The sequence below is a fragment of the Bos javanicus genome, chromosome 2 (genome assembly GCF_032452875.1).
Source record: "Bos javanicus breed banteng chromosome 2, ARS-OSU_banteng_1.0, whole genome shotgun sequence".
Classification (NCBI taxonomy): Eukaryota; Metazoa; Chordata; class Mammalia; order Artiodactyla; family Bovidae; genus Bos; species Bos javanicus.
This window is the reverse complement of record NC_083869.1, coordinates 30,502,319-30,519,012: the sequence shown is the minus strand read 5'-3', so window position 1 is coordinate 30,519,012 and position 16,694 is coordinate 30,502,319. Positions and strand designations below refer to the sequence as shown.

Here is a 16,694-nt window from a genome sequence, read left to right as displayed (position 1 = left end):
GCAGTGGATCTCGGCTCCTTGGTGTCTTTTACAGTGACAGTGCTCAGGCTTGAATTCTATGCAAAGAACACAACTATGATTTTTAGGATTTCCTGACAAATGAAAAAAAATGCATCACGAACTTGGCCAGAAAGGCTGGGAGTATTGGATGCAATGATAATCTTAAAAAAGAAACTGTAAGAATTAATTGAGAGCCTCAGAGAAATGTCTTTACAGAGAAATGATTTTAAAGAGAGGTCAGAGGAGCTGATAAAATCACCTATAAAGTTCAAAGAGAACACAATGAAAGAACGAGTGACCTGGACTCTATTTGCTGGTCTTTGAAGGAACAGAATATTTAAATAACTACACTTCTAATTGCATTCCTTCTGGGGAATAAAGCATCAGAATTACATATATTTTAAAGATTTTAAGGAATTTTCCTATTACAAGCTGACTTTATTTGTAACATGAACAAAACCTGAGAAGGAAAAATACTGTCTACAAATTAGTTTCTGTGCTCTGAACAAGTCTAGTAAAGTAACAGACCCGAGAAAAAGTAGGGGAAGTCCTGAACTGACAGCAGTAAGTTTAAAGATGACCTATCTGACTGTAGATTAAATCTGAGTCATTACCGTGACACAGATGCTAAAAAGACCGATGTCATCTTGAGTTGAATTATCAACTACTCAATGCCTCATTAAAAAAAAGCTTCATTATACATACAATTCGTTCGTAAATCACACTTAACAATTTTTTCATTTCTAGTAAAACAGATCAGGAGGGACATAGCCAAATATGGCCTTTTCCAAACTTATTTGGCCATGAAATCTAATCTCTTCACAGTCAACTCTCTTTTTTTTTTTCCAACTCTCTTTTTTAAAGAAGTAACTATCAGTATCTCACCCAGTATTCCAAAGCAAGTTTGGGAAGTGCTATTTGAGAGTTTCCAGGAGACAGCAAGGAGGGCGAAAGACTCGAAAGCAAGTCTTAGGAAGAATGAAAAAGCACCTGAGAACAGTCTGGAGAGAAACTGAGGAGAGACATGACAGAGTTTGCAATTGAGGGCCCTTATGTATAAGCGGGGAAGAGCTCTGCGGGTTGCTCCAGAGGACAGACAGGGCAGTGTCAATGAAGCTGATCTCAGCTCCACACAAAGAGAAGCCTGGGGGTGAGCTCCCTCACAACGTGGCTGTCAGTGGTCACTAAGTATATTCCAGGTGCCGCCCATCTGTTAGGGACCTTGGCGACTAGCCTTCCTCAAACCAAGTCTACCACTGGGACAGGATGATGTTTCCAGATGCTCAGGGGAAAAAAAAAGTTCTGTCGTCAACTTATCGTGGGAAACACGTTCTCTACGTGATATCCACCACAATGCATATTAGGGCTTAGAATCTTTGAGAAATTCTGCAATAAAGCAACCAGCAGAACTTGATTTAATGCAATGTTTTTCTCACTTCTTTCACAATGAACACCTTCTCCCACAGTATTACATTTTTCAATTACAGGGTGAAGGGAGACAAAGGGGCAGAATTAGATTAGATGTCCTCTAAAGCCACTGAGGTCGAGTTTGAATCTCAGCAAACTATACCTAATAAGTTAGTAGCTAATAATCTATTAGGAATGTAAAATTTATTTCTCAGGAATGACAAAGGATGTTGGCTGTTAATATATATCTTGTCCTTAACAAGAAAATCAAATTTATTTAAATGAAGGTTTACACATAAAATCCACGTTTCCGGTGAAAACCTAGTGTTCAAATGTTAAACTCACCTACTGCTGGGTTTGTCTGGTTGCCATGTTTCCATGCTATCTCATAGTTTAAGGCAGCATCCATGTATGCTTGCTCTTTTTCCATAATGTAGCCCATATATTCATAAGCTTTGCAGCATGACTAAAAATAAATACAAGACGTATCAATAGATTAAGCTTGACATCACTAAGATTTTATGGAGTGCTTATGACTATAGAGGTCAATCATATTAACTTATTTAAATGGCCCATAAAACAATGGTTTTCAATCTTGGCTATGCAATCACATCATTTATGGGACTTAAAAAGATTCTGATGCCAAGCCCCTATCCCAAACCTACAGAATCAGGATTTTTGGGTGAGAGGCAAGGACATGTTTTATACATATACTTAACACTTTTTATTACAAATAATTTTAACAGATATAGAAATAACAGTATCGTGGACCCCATGAATCTGTTTAACAATTAACGCCTAATACTGTCTCACTTCTATCCCATATTTGTCCCTCTGTATTGTCAGATAAAAAGTCCTCAGATACTATAACATTGCATTCATAAATATTTTAGTATACTCTTTAAAATAAGGACTTTCTTTAATCATAATCACAAATTATCATGCCTAAAATATAACAACTCTTTGACATTACCAAATATATAGTCACTATTCAAATTTCAAATAGCCTTAATATAATTTTTTTGTTTGCTTGTCAGGATGAGGAACTAAATAAGGCCCACACACTGTGATTTGAAATGTCCCTAAGCTTCCTTTTGATCTAGAGGTTTCCTCTCTCTCTCTTTCCTTGCAATTAAATGTAGGAAAAATATGAATGTTTATCCTAGAGTTTCTCACAGACCAGATTTAGCTGAGTGCATCCTTGTGGTAGTTATATAATACATTCCTATGTCATTGATATTTCCTGGAAATTGTATTAGATCTAGAGGTTTGGATCTGATTTTGATTTGAGGGAAAGAGATGAAGCTACTTACTTCATAGATCGCTGCTCTGCCAAGCCACACTGCTCCTCAGGAAAAAGCAAAAATGCACAATGCTGTGTACATGTTTTTAGGTACATGTATAATTGCTATTTTTTCCCAGAATGTTAATTTAAAAAAATTTGAAAAAAAGAAAAGTAGGTGTATTAAAACTCATATGTTGTTTGTTATTTTTATATGTTATTTTTCTATTTAGTGGAATTTTACTTTCCTTTAATTCAAGAAGATACACCACTAATATTTTCATGAAAACTATTAACCATTAAAAAATATAAACATGTGATCAGGGTACATACACATTTACCCTTTTGCTTAAGGCTTCAATACAGCTCAGCACAGCACTGTAAGATCCTGTTTCACATTTTGATACTTTTTTTTTATTTAAAAAAATTGAATTAAATATCATTCATCTTGATTACTGTGATGTACAGAGTGTTTATGTCCCCCTAAATTTATATGCTGAAATCCTAACATCCAATGTGATGGTATTAGGAAGTGAGGCTTTGGGAAGGGTCATTTGGGTGGAGCCCTCCTGAATGGAATTAGTGCCCTTATAAAAGGGAGCCCAGAGAGCTCTCCTACTCTCTTTTCTGCCCTGTGAGGACACAATGAGAACTCAGCAGTCTGCAACAGGCAAGTGGGCCATCACCAGAACCCAATCATGCTGGCACCCTGGTTGTAGACTCCAGCATCTATTAACAAAACTGTGAGAAGAAACTTGTGTTGTTTATAAGCCACCCAGTCTCTGATACTTTGTTAGAGCAGGATCACTTAAGATAATTACATTAAGTGTCCCTTTAAAGTTTGGACCCAGAGTTGAGTGTTTCACTTGTCTCACCCCCAGTCTGACTGTCAGATAGTGTGTTCTTCATTCAGGAGGCACATAATGTCTTGTGATGTTATACCCATTCATTAATTCATAATGGTTGGAAAATAGTGACATTCTATCATTCTTTCCTCATTTCTTCATTATCTGGACAACATCTATAATGAGAAACATCTCCTTTTCCATCATTTCATTTCCCAGCAGTATTATTCACACAGAAAAGGCAGGAGAGATACTTAATTCTTTCCCTTTACTTGCCAGCTTTAGAAATAACATTTTATTAGCATATTTCAATGGTGACCAATTAGGTTTTTTTCCTTTTCTTCTTTATATCTTCGTAAACTCATGGATTTAAACATATTTGGTGTGTTATTCAATGCAGTCATTATTGATGCCTGAAGTGTGTCAACTTTGGCTTGTGGGAGTGTCCTCAAGTTGGCTCTTGAGTCCCTGACATGACTCCAATAATCTCTGATAGTTTCCTTGCCATCTGGTATGACAGGATGGTCTAGTTGCATCTTGTACATTTCCTGCCCCAGATCTGGATGATCTCCATTTTTAAATTACATAATTCAAAGTTTCTAAGCTCCAGTTCCTGAATCTCATGCTTCCCATATGAACATGCCTAAATAACCATCATGTTTAACCTCTAAACCAGCCATCATGTTCAGCCACGCAATGTACTGCTGTCTGAGTTCTGGCAAATTGAAATTCTATCTATCAAAATCTTAATTCCCATGAAATCTTACTTACAGAGGTCAGTTATTTGGCACTTTAGATTTTTTAAAGTCTATTAATAAGTATCGTGTTTTCTTAAGGCCAATGTAAATTAAATCACCTGTACAAACCATAAGTTGATAAATGTCTTAAATCTTTCAGTTTTCAAGTCCCTAAAAAAGTAACTTAATAATATTAGGTGATCATGACTTCTCTTTAAAAAACAAATGATCCATTTTGAATTCTAATTGGCTCAAAGAGAATAAAACATAGATTTACTGTGATTAAGATTTTGAAGTAACTGATAAGAATCCATAAAGATAAATACCCTTAAGTTTCTAAGTTGAGCACAATTATTTCTCAGTAAATAGGAACATTCTTAACTTTAAAAAGGTCATAAAAAGACATCCTTTTGGGGGCTATTAAACACCAAAATGCACTGTTAGTAAAGAGCCTTAAATTCTAAGGACGTGAAGATTTTCAATTTTATACCTCATGATAAGGACATTTTATTAAATCAAATTAAATGCTGAAAAGACTCCCCCCCATAAAATATATTATGCAGAGTGTATTCTAATAATGTGAAAACAACATGCAGCTGCAGTAAATTCATCAGGAGTATTTAATAGGAGGGACAGGCGTCTGCAATTAATGTTCTTCTGCAATTTTCATTAGTTCTGGGATGAGATGGATAATCACAGGCAAATGCTTGACATTCCAAAACACTTTTGATAAGTAGGGCAAACCACAGCTGAAACTTGAAACTGCATACATCTTTATTTTATTTTCAAGGGCAAATAGCTTTTTTTATTATTAATGTTTATATCCTGATTGTGGTAGAAATAAACATTTAATTTCCAAAAACAGAGAAATCCCTAGAAATGGACCAATACACTCTGAAGCCTATTATAGAATGTTTATACAACCAAGGCTAACAATCATTCTTTCCTCCTCAGTCTCCCACCCCATGGGCTTCCCTGGTAGCTCAACTGGTAAAAAATTTGCCTGCAATGCAGGAGACTGGTTTGATTTCTGGGTCGGGAAGATCCCCTGGAGAAGGGACAGGCTACCCACTCTAGTATTCTTGGGCTTCCCTGGTGGCTCAGACAGTAAAGAATCTGCCTACAATGCAGGAGACCTGGGTTCGATCCCTGGGTTGGGAAGATCCCCTGGAGAAGGGCATGGTAACCCACTCCAGTATTCTTGTGTGGAGATCCCCATGGACAGAGGAGCCTGGCAGGCTATAGTCCATAGGGTCACAAAGAGCTGAACACAGCTGGCGTGCTACGATTCATGGGGTCGCAGCAAAGAGTCGGACACGACTGAGCGACTGGACTGAAGTGAACTGAAGCACAGTACAGCACCTACCCTGTTATGCCGCAGGCACCGTTTTATCAGTTCCTCAGCCATGTCGTATTTTGCTGACTGAATATAAATATCAGCAAGCAGCAGCCAACTCCTCTCAAAGTCCTCAGCATCAATAGGATTCCAGTTCATTTTTGCAATCCGCTTCAGCTGATTTCGGGCCCGGGGAGTTTGTTTCAAGATCATATGAGCTGTTGCCATTCCCAAAAGTGCTGGAACATGATCCTTCTGTAAGAAAAAAGACATTTAGACCCCCGGATACACAAACATAAAATGTCTCATGTTTCAAAGGGAAACACATGGAAAGTAGCAAGTGCCACATAATATACGGACTGGCCTGTGAATTCTGTCTCTGGCTTCACTTAAATCCTGTGATATGGTCAGTATTTAGCACATCAACTAACCTCAAGCTGCCAGGAAGAACCATCTGGTCAAGGGAATTCAGCAAGAAGGCAAGTGCCATAACCACACAATTCCAGGCAATAAGGACAACTTGATCTTTAATGGGATTGACTGTTTTGGTTTTGATATAGAAAAAAAATAAAATTCTATCTGAATGTAGTCCTAATTGCACATGTATCATTCTGGTTCCTTAGTTATTTCACCTGTAAATCAGATAACCAACAGAATGACATACCTGCAAATGATATTCCTTATCTAGACTGACTTCTGTTCCTCCTTTCCCTATCCCTTTTCATTTTATTCAAAAGTCTTTTCTTCCAATAAAGTGTGACCAGTGAAATGTTATTAAGGCATGCAATGAATTAATCACTTGGAAATTATATGAAATAAACTCATGCCTTAAAAGATGCCTTTAGATTTGGACTCTGCAGATCCTTAATAGTGACTATAAGAGAGATGTTATCTTTTTAAAGACAGAGTTCAAAGTTAGAAAATGTCACTCTGTGAAATCAACAAGCTAATAAAAACTGGTATAAAATGGAGAGGGGCTTCCCTAGTGGCTCAGTTAGTAAAGAATCTGCCTGCAGTGCAGAAGACCCGGGTTCAGTCCCTGGGTTGGGAAGATCACCTGGAGAAGGAAATGGCAATCCACTCCAGTGCTCTTGCCTGGAGAATTCCAGCACTTGCCATCTATTCAGAAAATTAACATACCAAAGCAATAATGAGTATGTATCTGATAAAGCTAAAGTGCTTCTTAAATTTCAGCAGAGGGATTATGATGATTTTTTTTGTATGTGTGTGCACAAATTCGCCAGTTCTTTTTTTTTACCCTTTAACTTAAAAAAAAATTCATTATTATTATTTTTTAACACCACAAACATTTTGTATTGGGTATAGCCGACTAACAATGTTGTGATAGTTTTAGGTGAACAGTGAAGGGACTTAGCCATACATATACATATATCCATAGCTCAGCTGCTAAAGAATCCACCTGTAATGCAGGAGACACTGGTTTAATTCCTGGGTCAGGAAGATCTCCTGGAGAAGGGATAGGCTACCCACTCCAGTATTCTTGGGCTTTCCTGGTAGCTCTGATGGTAAAGAATCTGCCTCCAATGTGGGAGACCTGGGTTTGATCCTTGGGTTGGGAACATCCCCTGGAGGAAGGCATGGCAACCTACTCCAATTTTCTGGCCTGGAAAATCCCCATGGACAGAGAAGGCTGGCAGGCTTCAGTCCATGGGGTTGCAAAGAGTCAGACACGACTGAGCAATTAAGTACATTCTTCCCCAAACCCCTTTCCCATCCAGGCTGGCACATAACATTGAGCAGAGTTCCATGAGCTATACAATAGGCTTTTGTTGGTTATCCATTTTAAATATAGCAGAGTGTACATGACCTTCCCAAAGTCCTTAACTATCATTTCCCCCTCCTGCAACCATGAGTTCATTTCTAATCTGTGAGTCTCTGTTTGGTAAGATCATGTATCATTACTTTTTAGATTCCAGATATAATGGACGTCATATGATTCTTCTTTTCTGTCTGATTTACTGTACTCAGTACAACACTCTCTAGGTCCATCCATGTTGTTGTCAATGGCCTTATTTCATTCTTTTTAACTGCTGAGTAATATTCCATTGCATATACGTACCACATCTTCTTTATCCGTTCTTCTCTCAATGGATATTTAGGTTGTTTCCATGTCCTGGCTATTGTAAACAGTGCTGCAAAAAACACTGGGGTGCGTGTATCTTTTTGGGCCATGTTTTTCTCTAGATATATGCTCAGGAATAGGATTGCAGGGTCATATAGTAGCTGTTTTTAGTTTTTTAAGGAACCTCCATAATGTTCTCCATAGTGGGTGTACCAATTTACATTCCCACCAACAGTGCAGGAGGGTTCCCTTCTCTCCACACGCTCTCCAGCATTTGCGAATTTTTTGATGACAGCCATTCTGACCAGTGTGAGGTGATATCTCACTGTAGTTTTGATTTGCATTTCTCTAATAACTAACAATGTTGAACATCTTTTCATGTGCCTATTGGCCAACTGTATATACTCTTTAGAGAAATGTCTATTCAAGTCTTTGGCCCATTCTTTGTGTTGTTTGCTTTGATGCTATTAAGTGTCATAAGCTGTTTATAAATTTGAGACTAATCCCTCATCAGTCACATCATTTGCAAATATTTTCTCCCAATCTGTGGGCTGTCTTCATTTTCTTTATTGTTTCCTTTGTTACGCAAAAGCTTTCAAGTAGGTCCCACTTATTTTTTCTTTTACTTCCATTATTCTGGGGGATGGACTGAAAAAGATATTGCTGTGATTTATGTCAGAGAGTATTCTGCCTATGTTTTCCTCTAATAGATTTAAAATGTCCAGTCCAACATTTAGGTCTTTAATCCATTTTGACTTATTTTTGTGTATGGAGTTAAGGAATAATCTAAGTTCATTTTTTTTTACATGTGGCTGTCCAGTTTTCCTAGCACCGTTTGTGGAAAAGACTATCTTTCCGACATTGTGTAGTTTTGCCTCCTTTGCTACAGATTAATTAACTACAGGTGCACAGGCTTATTTCTGTTTTTTGGTATGCTGTTCCATTGATCTATACTTCTATTTTTGTGCCAGTACCATACTGTTTTGATGACTGTAGCTTTGTATTATAGTCTGAAGTCAGGATGCCTGATTCCTCTAGCTTTATTCTTTCTCAAGATTGCTTTGAATATTTGGAGTCTTTTGTGTCTGCATACAAATTTTGTGACTTTTTTGTTCTATTTCTGTGAAAAATAGCATTGGTAATTTGATAGGGTTTGCACTGACTCTGTTGATTCCCTTGGGTAGCATAGTCATTTTGACAATATTGCTAGTGGAGGTGATAGAATTCCAGTTAAGCTATTCCAAATCTTGAAAGATGATGCTGTGAAAGTGCTGCACTCAATATGCCAGCAAATTTGGAAAACTCAGCAGTGGCCACAGGACTGGAGAAGGTCAGTTTTCATTCCAATCCCAAAGAAAAGCAATGCCAAAGAATGCTCAAACTACCACACAATTGCACTCATCTCACACGCTAGTAAAGTAATGCTCAAAATTCTCCAAGCCAGGCTTCAGCAATATGTGAACCGTGAACTTCCTGATATTCAAGCTGGTTTTAGAAAAGGCAGAGGAACCAGAGATCAAATTGCCAACATCCGCTGGATCATGGAAAAAGCAAAAAAGTCCCAGAAAAACATCTATTTCTGCTTATTGACTATTCCAAAGCCTTTGACTGTGTGGATCAAAATAAACTGTGGAAAATTCTGAAAGAGATGGGAATACCAGACCACCTGATCTGCCTCTTGAGAAATCTGTATGCAGGTCAAGGAGCAACAGTTAGACCTGGACATGGAACAACAGACTGGTTCCAAATAGGAAAAGGAGTACGTCAAGGCTGTATATTGTCACCCTGCTTATTTAACTTATATGCAGAGTACATCATGAGAAACACCAGGCTGGATGAAGCACAGCTGGAATCAAGATTGCCAGGAGAAATATCAATAACCTCAGATATGCAGATGACACCACCCTTATGGCAGAAAGTGAAGAAGAACTAAAAGGCCTCTTGATGAAAGTGAAAGTGGAGAGTGAAAAAGCTGGCTTATAGCTCAACATTCAGAAAATGAAGATCATGGCATCCGGTCCCATCACTTCATGGGAAATAGATGGGGAAACAGTGTCAGACTTTATTTTTTGGGGCTCCAAAATCACTGTAGATGGTGACTGCAGCCATGAAATTAAAAGACGCTTACTCCTTGGAAGGAAAGTTATGACCAACCTAAATAGCATATTCAAAACCAGAGACATTACTTTGTCAACAAAGGTTCGTCTAGTCAAGGCTATGGTTTTTCCTGTGGTCATGTATGGATGTGAGAGTCGGACTGTGAAGAAGGCTGAGCACTGAAGAATTGAAGCTTTTGAACTGTGGTGTTGGAGAAGACTCCTGAGAGTCCCTTGGACTGCAAGGAGATCCAACCAGTCCATTCTGAAGGAGATCAGCCCTGGGATTTCTTTGGAAGGAATGATGCTAAAGCTGAAACTCCAGTACTTTGGCCACCTGATGTGAAGAGCTGACTCATTGGAAAAGACTCTGATGCTGGGAGGGACTGGGTGCAAGAGGAGAAGGGGATGACAGAGGATGAGATGGCTGGATGGCAACACTGACTTGATGGACGTGAGTCTCAGTGAACTCCGGGAATCGGTGATGGACAGGAAGGCCTGGCGTGCTGCGATTCATGGGGTCGCAAAGAGTCGGACAAGACTGACCAACTGATCTGATTCTTCTAATCCATGAACATGGTATATCTTTCCATCTGTTTATGTCTTTTTTGATTTATTTCATCAGCATCTTCTAGTTTTTAGAGTACAGGTCTTTTGTCTCCTTCATCATCAGTTCAGTCGCTTAGTCATATCCAACTCTGTGACCCCATGAACCGCAGCACGGCAGGCCACCCTGTCTATCAGCAACTGCTGGAGTCTACCCAAACCCATGTCCATTGAGTTGGTGATGCCATCCAACCATCTCATCCTTTGTCTCCTTAGGTAGGCTTATTTCTAGATATTTTATTCTTTTTGATCTAATGGTAAATAGAATTGCTTCTTGAATTTCTCTTTCTGCTCTTTCATTGTTAGTGTATAGAAATGCAACAGATTTCTGTGTATTAATTTTGTAACCTGCAACCTTACCAAATTCATTGATGAGTTCTAGTTGTTTTCTAGTAGCATCTTTAGGGTCTTCTATGTATAGTATCATGTCATCTGCAAATAGTGACAGTTTAACTTCTTCTTTTCCAATCTGGATTACCTTTACTTCTTTTTCTTCTCTAATTGCTGTGGTTAGAACTTCCAAAACTATGTTGAATAAAAATGGTGATGCAGTTCAATACCAGAAAAATGAATCAACCCAAATCAAAAAGTGGGCTGAAGAACTAAACAGACATTTCTCCAAACAAGACATACAGATGGCTAATAAACACATGAAAAGATGCTCAACATTACTCATTATTAGAGAAATGCAAATCAAAACCACAATGAGGCATCATCTCATGCCAGTCAGAATGACTGCCATCAAAAAGTCTACAAACAATAAATAATGGAGAGGGTGTGGAGAAAAGGGAACCCTCTTACACTGTTGGTGGGAATGCAAGCTGGTATGGACTTCCCTGATAGCTCAGTTGGTAAAGAATCTGCCTGCAATGCAGGAGACTTCGGTTCGATTACTGGGTCAGGAAGATCCACTGGAGAAGGGATAGGCTACCCACTCCAGTATTCTTGGGCTTCCCTTGTGGCTCAGCTGGTAAAGAATCTGCCTGCAGTGTGGGAGACTTGGGTTTGCTCCCTGGGTTGGGAAGATCCCCTGAAGAAGGGAAAGGTTACCCCTCCATTATTCTGGCCTGGAAAATTCCATGCACTGTCCATGGGGTCACAGAGTTGGACATGACTGAGCGACTTTCACTTTCACTTCACTTTTCACAGCCACTATGGAGAACAGTGTAGAGATTCCTTAAAAAAACTGGAAATAGAACTGCCATACGACCCAGCAATCCCACTGCTGGGCGTACACATGAGGAAACCAGAACTGAAAGAGACACACGTACCCCAATATTCACTGCAGCACTGTTTACAATAGCTAAGACATGGAAGCAACCTAGATGTCCATTGGCAGATGAATGGATAAGCAAGTTGTGGTACATATACACAATGGAGTATTACTCAGCTATAAAAAGAGTGCATTTGAGTCAGTTCCAGTGAGGTGGATGAAACTGGACCCATTATACAGAGTGAAGTAGGTCAGAAAGAGAAACATCAATACAGTATATTAACACATACATATGGAATTTAGAAAGATGGTAATGATGATTCTATATGCAAGACAGCAAAAGAGAGATGTAAAGAACAGACTTTTGGACTATGTGGGAGAAGGCGAGGGTGGGATGATTTGAGAGAACAGCACTAAGACATGTATATTACTGTATGTAAAATAGATGACCAGTGCAAGTTAGATGCATGAAGGAGGGTACTCAAAGTCAGTGCTCTGGGACAACCCAGAGGGATGGGGTGGGGAGGAGGGTGGGGGGGGGGTTCAGGATCGGGGGGACACATGTGCACCCATGGCTGATTCATGTTGATGTATGGCAAAAAAACATCACAATATTGTAAATTAATTATCCTCCAATTAAAATAAGCTAATTAATTTTTTAAAAAGTGGTGAGAGGGGACATCCATGTCTTGTCCTGATCTTGGAATGCTTTCAGCTTTTCATCACTGAGTATGATGCTGGCTGTAGGTTTGTCATATATGGCCTTCTTAATGTTGATGTATGTACCCTCTATGCCCACTTTATGGAGAGTATTTTTTATCATAAATGGGTGCTGAACTTTGTCAAAAGCCTTTTCTGCATCTATTGAGATGATCATATGGTTTTTATTCTTCAATTTGATGATATAGTGTACCACACTGATTGATTTGCAGATGTTGAAAAATCCTTGCATCCCTGGGATGAATCCTACTTATCATGGTGTATGATCTTTTAATGTATTGTTGGATATGGACTGCTAGTATTTTGTTGAGAATTTCTACATTTATGTCCATCAGTGATACTGGCTTGTAATTTTCTTTTATTGTGGTATCTTTGGTTTTGCTAACAGGGTGATGGTGGCTTCATAAAATGAGTTGGGAAGTTTTCCTCTGAGACTTTTTGGAACAGTTCAGAAGCATAGGTGTCAACTCTTCTCTAAATTTACCTGTGAAGCTGTCAGGTCCTGGATTTTTGTTTGTTGGGAGGTTTTTAAGCACAGTGTCAATTTCAGGGCTGGTGATTGGTCTGTTCACATTTTCTATTTCTTCCTGGTTCAGTCTAGGGAGACTACCTTTCTAAGAATTTGTCCATTTCTTCCCGGTTATCCATTTTGTTGGCATACAGTTATTCACAGTAGTCTCTTATGATTCTTGGTATTTCTGTGGAGTCAACTGTAACTTCTTTTTCATTTCTAATTTTACTGATTTGAGTCCTCTTCCTGTTTTTCTTGATGAGTCTGGCTAAAGGTATATCAATCTTGTTTATCTTTCCAAAGAACCAGCTTTTAGTTTAATTGAATTTTGCAATTGTTGTTTTTCTATTTCATTTATTTCTGCTCTCATCTTTATGATTTCCCTCCTTTTATTAACTTTAGGTTTTGTGTTTCTTCTTTCTCTAGTTGTTTTAGGCGAAAGGTTAGGTTGTTTATTTGAGATTTTTCTTATTTGAGGTTAAGACTGTATTGGTATAAACTTCCCTCTTACAACTGCTTTGCTGCATCCCTTAAGTTTTGGACCACTGTCCTTTCACTTTCACTTGTCTCCAGTTTTTTTTTTTTTCATTTCCTCTGATTTCTCCAGTGATCCAGTGGTTGTTTAGTAGCATATTGTTTATCCACCACCTCTTTGTGTTTAAGAGTTTTTTTTTTTATTGTAGTTTATTTCTAATCTCATAGCATTGTGATCAGAAAAGATGCTTGATATGATTTTGATTTTCTTAAATTTACCAAGGCTTGCATTATAGCTCAATATGAGCTCAATCCTGGAGAATGTTCTGCATGCACTTGAGAAAAATGTGTAGTCTGCTGCTTTTGGATAGAATGCTCTATAAATATCAATTAAGTCCAACTTGTGAAAAGTATCATTTTAAGGCCTGTGTTTCCTTACCGATATTCTGTTTGGATGATCTGTCCATTGGTAAAAGTGGGGTATTGAAGTCCCCCACTATTATTGTGTTACTGTCAATTTCTCCCTGTATGTGTTAGTATTCGGCTTACATATTGAGGTGCTCCTATGCTGGGTGTCAATTGAGAAATTGGCTGATAACCTTATGGGTTTTTCCTTGGATTTGTCTTTTTTCGCTTGTTGCTTTTAATAATTTATCTTTGTCTTTAATTTTTGTCAGTTTGATTATCATGTGCCTTGGTGTGTTTGTTCCTTCTTGGGTATATTCTGTCTTGGACTCCCTATTCTTCCTGGACATGGTTGACTCCAAAATACTGGAGTTTCAGTTTCAGCATCAGTCCTTCCAATGAATATTCAGGGTTGATTTCCTTGAGGATTGACTGGTTTGATCTCCATGCTCTTCAAGGAACTCTCAAAGACTCTTCATAAGTTGCACAGTTTGAAAGCATCAATTCTTTGGTGCTCAGCCTTCTTTATGGTCTAATTCTCACGTCTGTACATGACCACTGGAAAAACCATAGCTTTGATTACATAGACCTTTGTCAGCAAAGTGATGTCTCTGCTTTTTAATACACTGTTTAGGTTTGTCGTAGCTTTTCTTCCAGAGCAAGCATCTTAATTTCATGACTGCAGTCACAGTTTACAGCGATCTTGGAGACACTGATGTATAGAACAGTCTTATGGACTCTATGGGAGAGGGAGAGGGTGGGAAGATTTGGGAGAATGGCATTGAAACATGTAAAATATCATGTATGAAACGAGATGCCAGTCCAGGTTCGATGCATGATACTGGATGCTTGGGGCTAGAGCACTGGGACGACCCAGAAGGATGGTATGGGGAGGGAGGAGGGAGGAGGGTTCAGGATGGGGAACACATGTATACCTGTGGCGGATTCATTTTGATATTTGGCAAAACTAATACAATTATGTAAAGTTTAAAAAAAAAAAAAAATTTCTCACCATAAAAAAAAACAAACCTCTGTCACCGTTTCCATTGTTTCCCCTTCTATTTGCCATAAAGTGATGGGACCAGATGTCATGATGTTAGTTTTTTGCATGTTGAGTTTTAAGCTAGGTTTTTTTTTAAGCCACTGTCCTCTTTCACCTTCATCAAGAGGCTCTTTAGTTCCTCTTCACTTTCTGCCATGAGGGTGGTGTCATCTGCATATCTGAGATTGTTTCTCCAGGCAATCTTGATTCTAGCTTGTGCTTCATCCACCCCAGTATTTCACATGATGTACTCTACATATAAGTTAAATAAACAGGGTGACAATATATAGCCTTGGTGTACTCCTTTCCCAATTTTGAACCAGTCCATTGTTCGATGTCTGATTCCATGTGCTGCTTTTGTCTTGCATACAGGATTCTCAGGAGGCAGGTAAAGTAGTGTGGTATTCCTAGCTCTTTAAGAATTTTCCACAGTCTGTTGTGATCCACACAGTCAAAGGTTTTAACATAGTCAAATGAAGCAGAAGTAGATGTTTTTCTGGAATTCTCTTTTTCTATGATCCAGCAGATGCTGGCAATTTGATCTCTGGTTCCTCTGCCTTTTCTAAATCCAGCTTGTATATCTGGAAGTTCTCAGTTCATGTACTGTTGAAGCCTAGCTTGAAGGTTTTTGAGCATTACCTTGCTAGCATGTGAAATGAGTGCAACTGTGGTAGTTTGAATATTCTTTGGGATTGAAATGAAAACAGACCTTTTCCAGTACCACGGCCACTGCTGAGTTTTCCAAATAGCTGGTACATTGATGCAGCACTTTAACAGCATTGTCTTTCAGGATTTTAAACAGCTCTGCTGGAATTCCTTCACCTTCACTAATTTTGTTCACAGTAATGCTTCCTAAGGCCCACTTAGCTTCACACTCTAGGAATGTCTGGCTCTAGGTGAGTAACCACACAATCGTGGTTATCTTAATGACCTTAATTTGGTCATTAAGACCTTTTTCTGTACAGTTCTTCTGTGTATTCCTGCCAGCTCTTCTTAATGTCTTCTGCTTCTGTTAGGTCCTTACCGTTTCTGTTCGTTATTGTGCCCATCTTTGCATGAAATGTTCCCTTGGTATGACTAATCTTTTTGAAGAGGTCTCTAGTCTTTCCCATTCTATTGTTTTCCTCTATTTCTCTGCATTGTTCACTTAAGAACACTCTTTTATCTCTCCCTGCTATTCTTTGGAACTCTGCATTCAGATGGGTGCATATTTTCCTGTCTCCTTTGCCTTTCGCTCCTCTTCTTTTCTCAGCTATTTATAAGGCCTCCTCAGGCAACCATTTTGCCTTGTTGCATTTCTTTTTCTTGGGAATGGTTTTGGTTACCACCTCCTGTACAATGTTATGAACCTCCATAGTTCTTCAGACACTCTGTTAAAGTTCCAACGTGTAATTTGTTCTAATTAAGGAGTGACAGAAAGGGTTTTATTTGAATGCCAAATATAACCAATTTGGTAAGGATTTTGAAGACATGTGGGATATTATTAATTATTGAACTGTACCCTTATCCCAGGTGGGCTAGGTAGGAAAGTATAATAAATAAAGGCTTAATATGTATTTGTCTGTCGAATCCTAGGACAGCTCACAAAGAGAGGGGTCCTGAAAAAATGCCCAGATCTATTCACATACTAAAAATATCCAACACTATACATTTAAAGTGAGCTCCCTGATTTAAAATTTACATACCTTGAGTTTAATTAGAATTAATCAATTCCTCACAGCTTGATCACTCCTGAGTGAACTGAAGAATGGTTTTTTAATACTGCACACCTGCATTCCAACCCCTGCACTGGACCCATGATACCTTTTCTGGTGGAGACATACTAAGATGTTCTCTCTCAGGATATCTGTACCACCTTCTCTCTCTCTGTCACTTGAAAGTGCAACAACTTTATAGCACAAAAGGCGCTATAGCTCTATTATAAATGATGTACCTTT

The 16,694-nt window shown here is 38.6% G+C and overlaps 1 protein-coding gene across 1 annotated transcript in view; it reads right to left on the bottom strand.

The window, feature by feature from the left end:
• Nucleotides 1-16,694, bottom strand: part of TTC21B (tetratricopeptide repeat domain 21B) — a 100,149-nt gene that overhangs the window by 4,272 nt on the left and 79,183 nt on the right. The window contains exons 26-27 of the mRNA XM_061436383.1: nt 5,638-5,862; nt 1,753-1,873 (exon numbers count right to left, since the gene is read on the bottom strand). Coding sequence (XP_061292367.1) covers nt 1,753-1,873; nt 5,638-5,862 — 346 coding nt within the window. The remainder of the gene's footprint in view (nt 1-1,752; nt 1,874-5,637; nt 5,863-16,694) is intronic.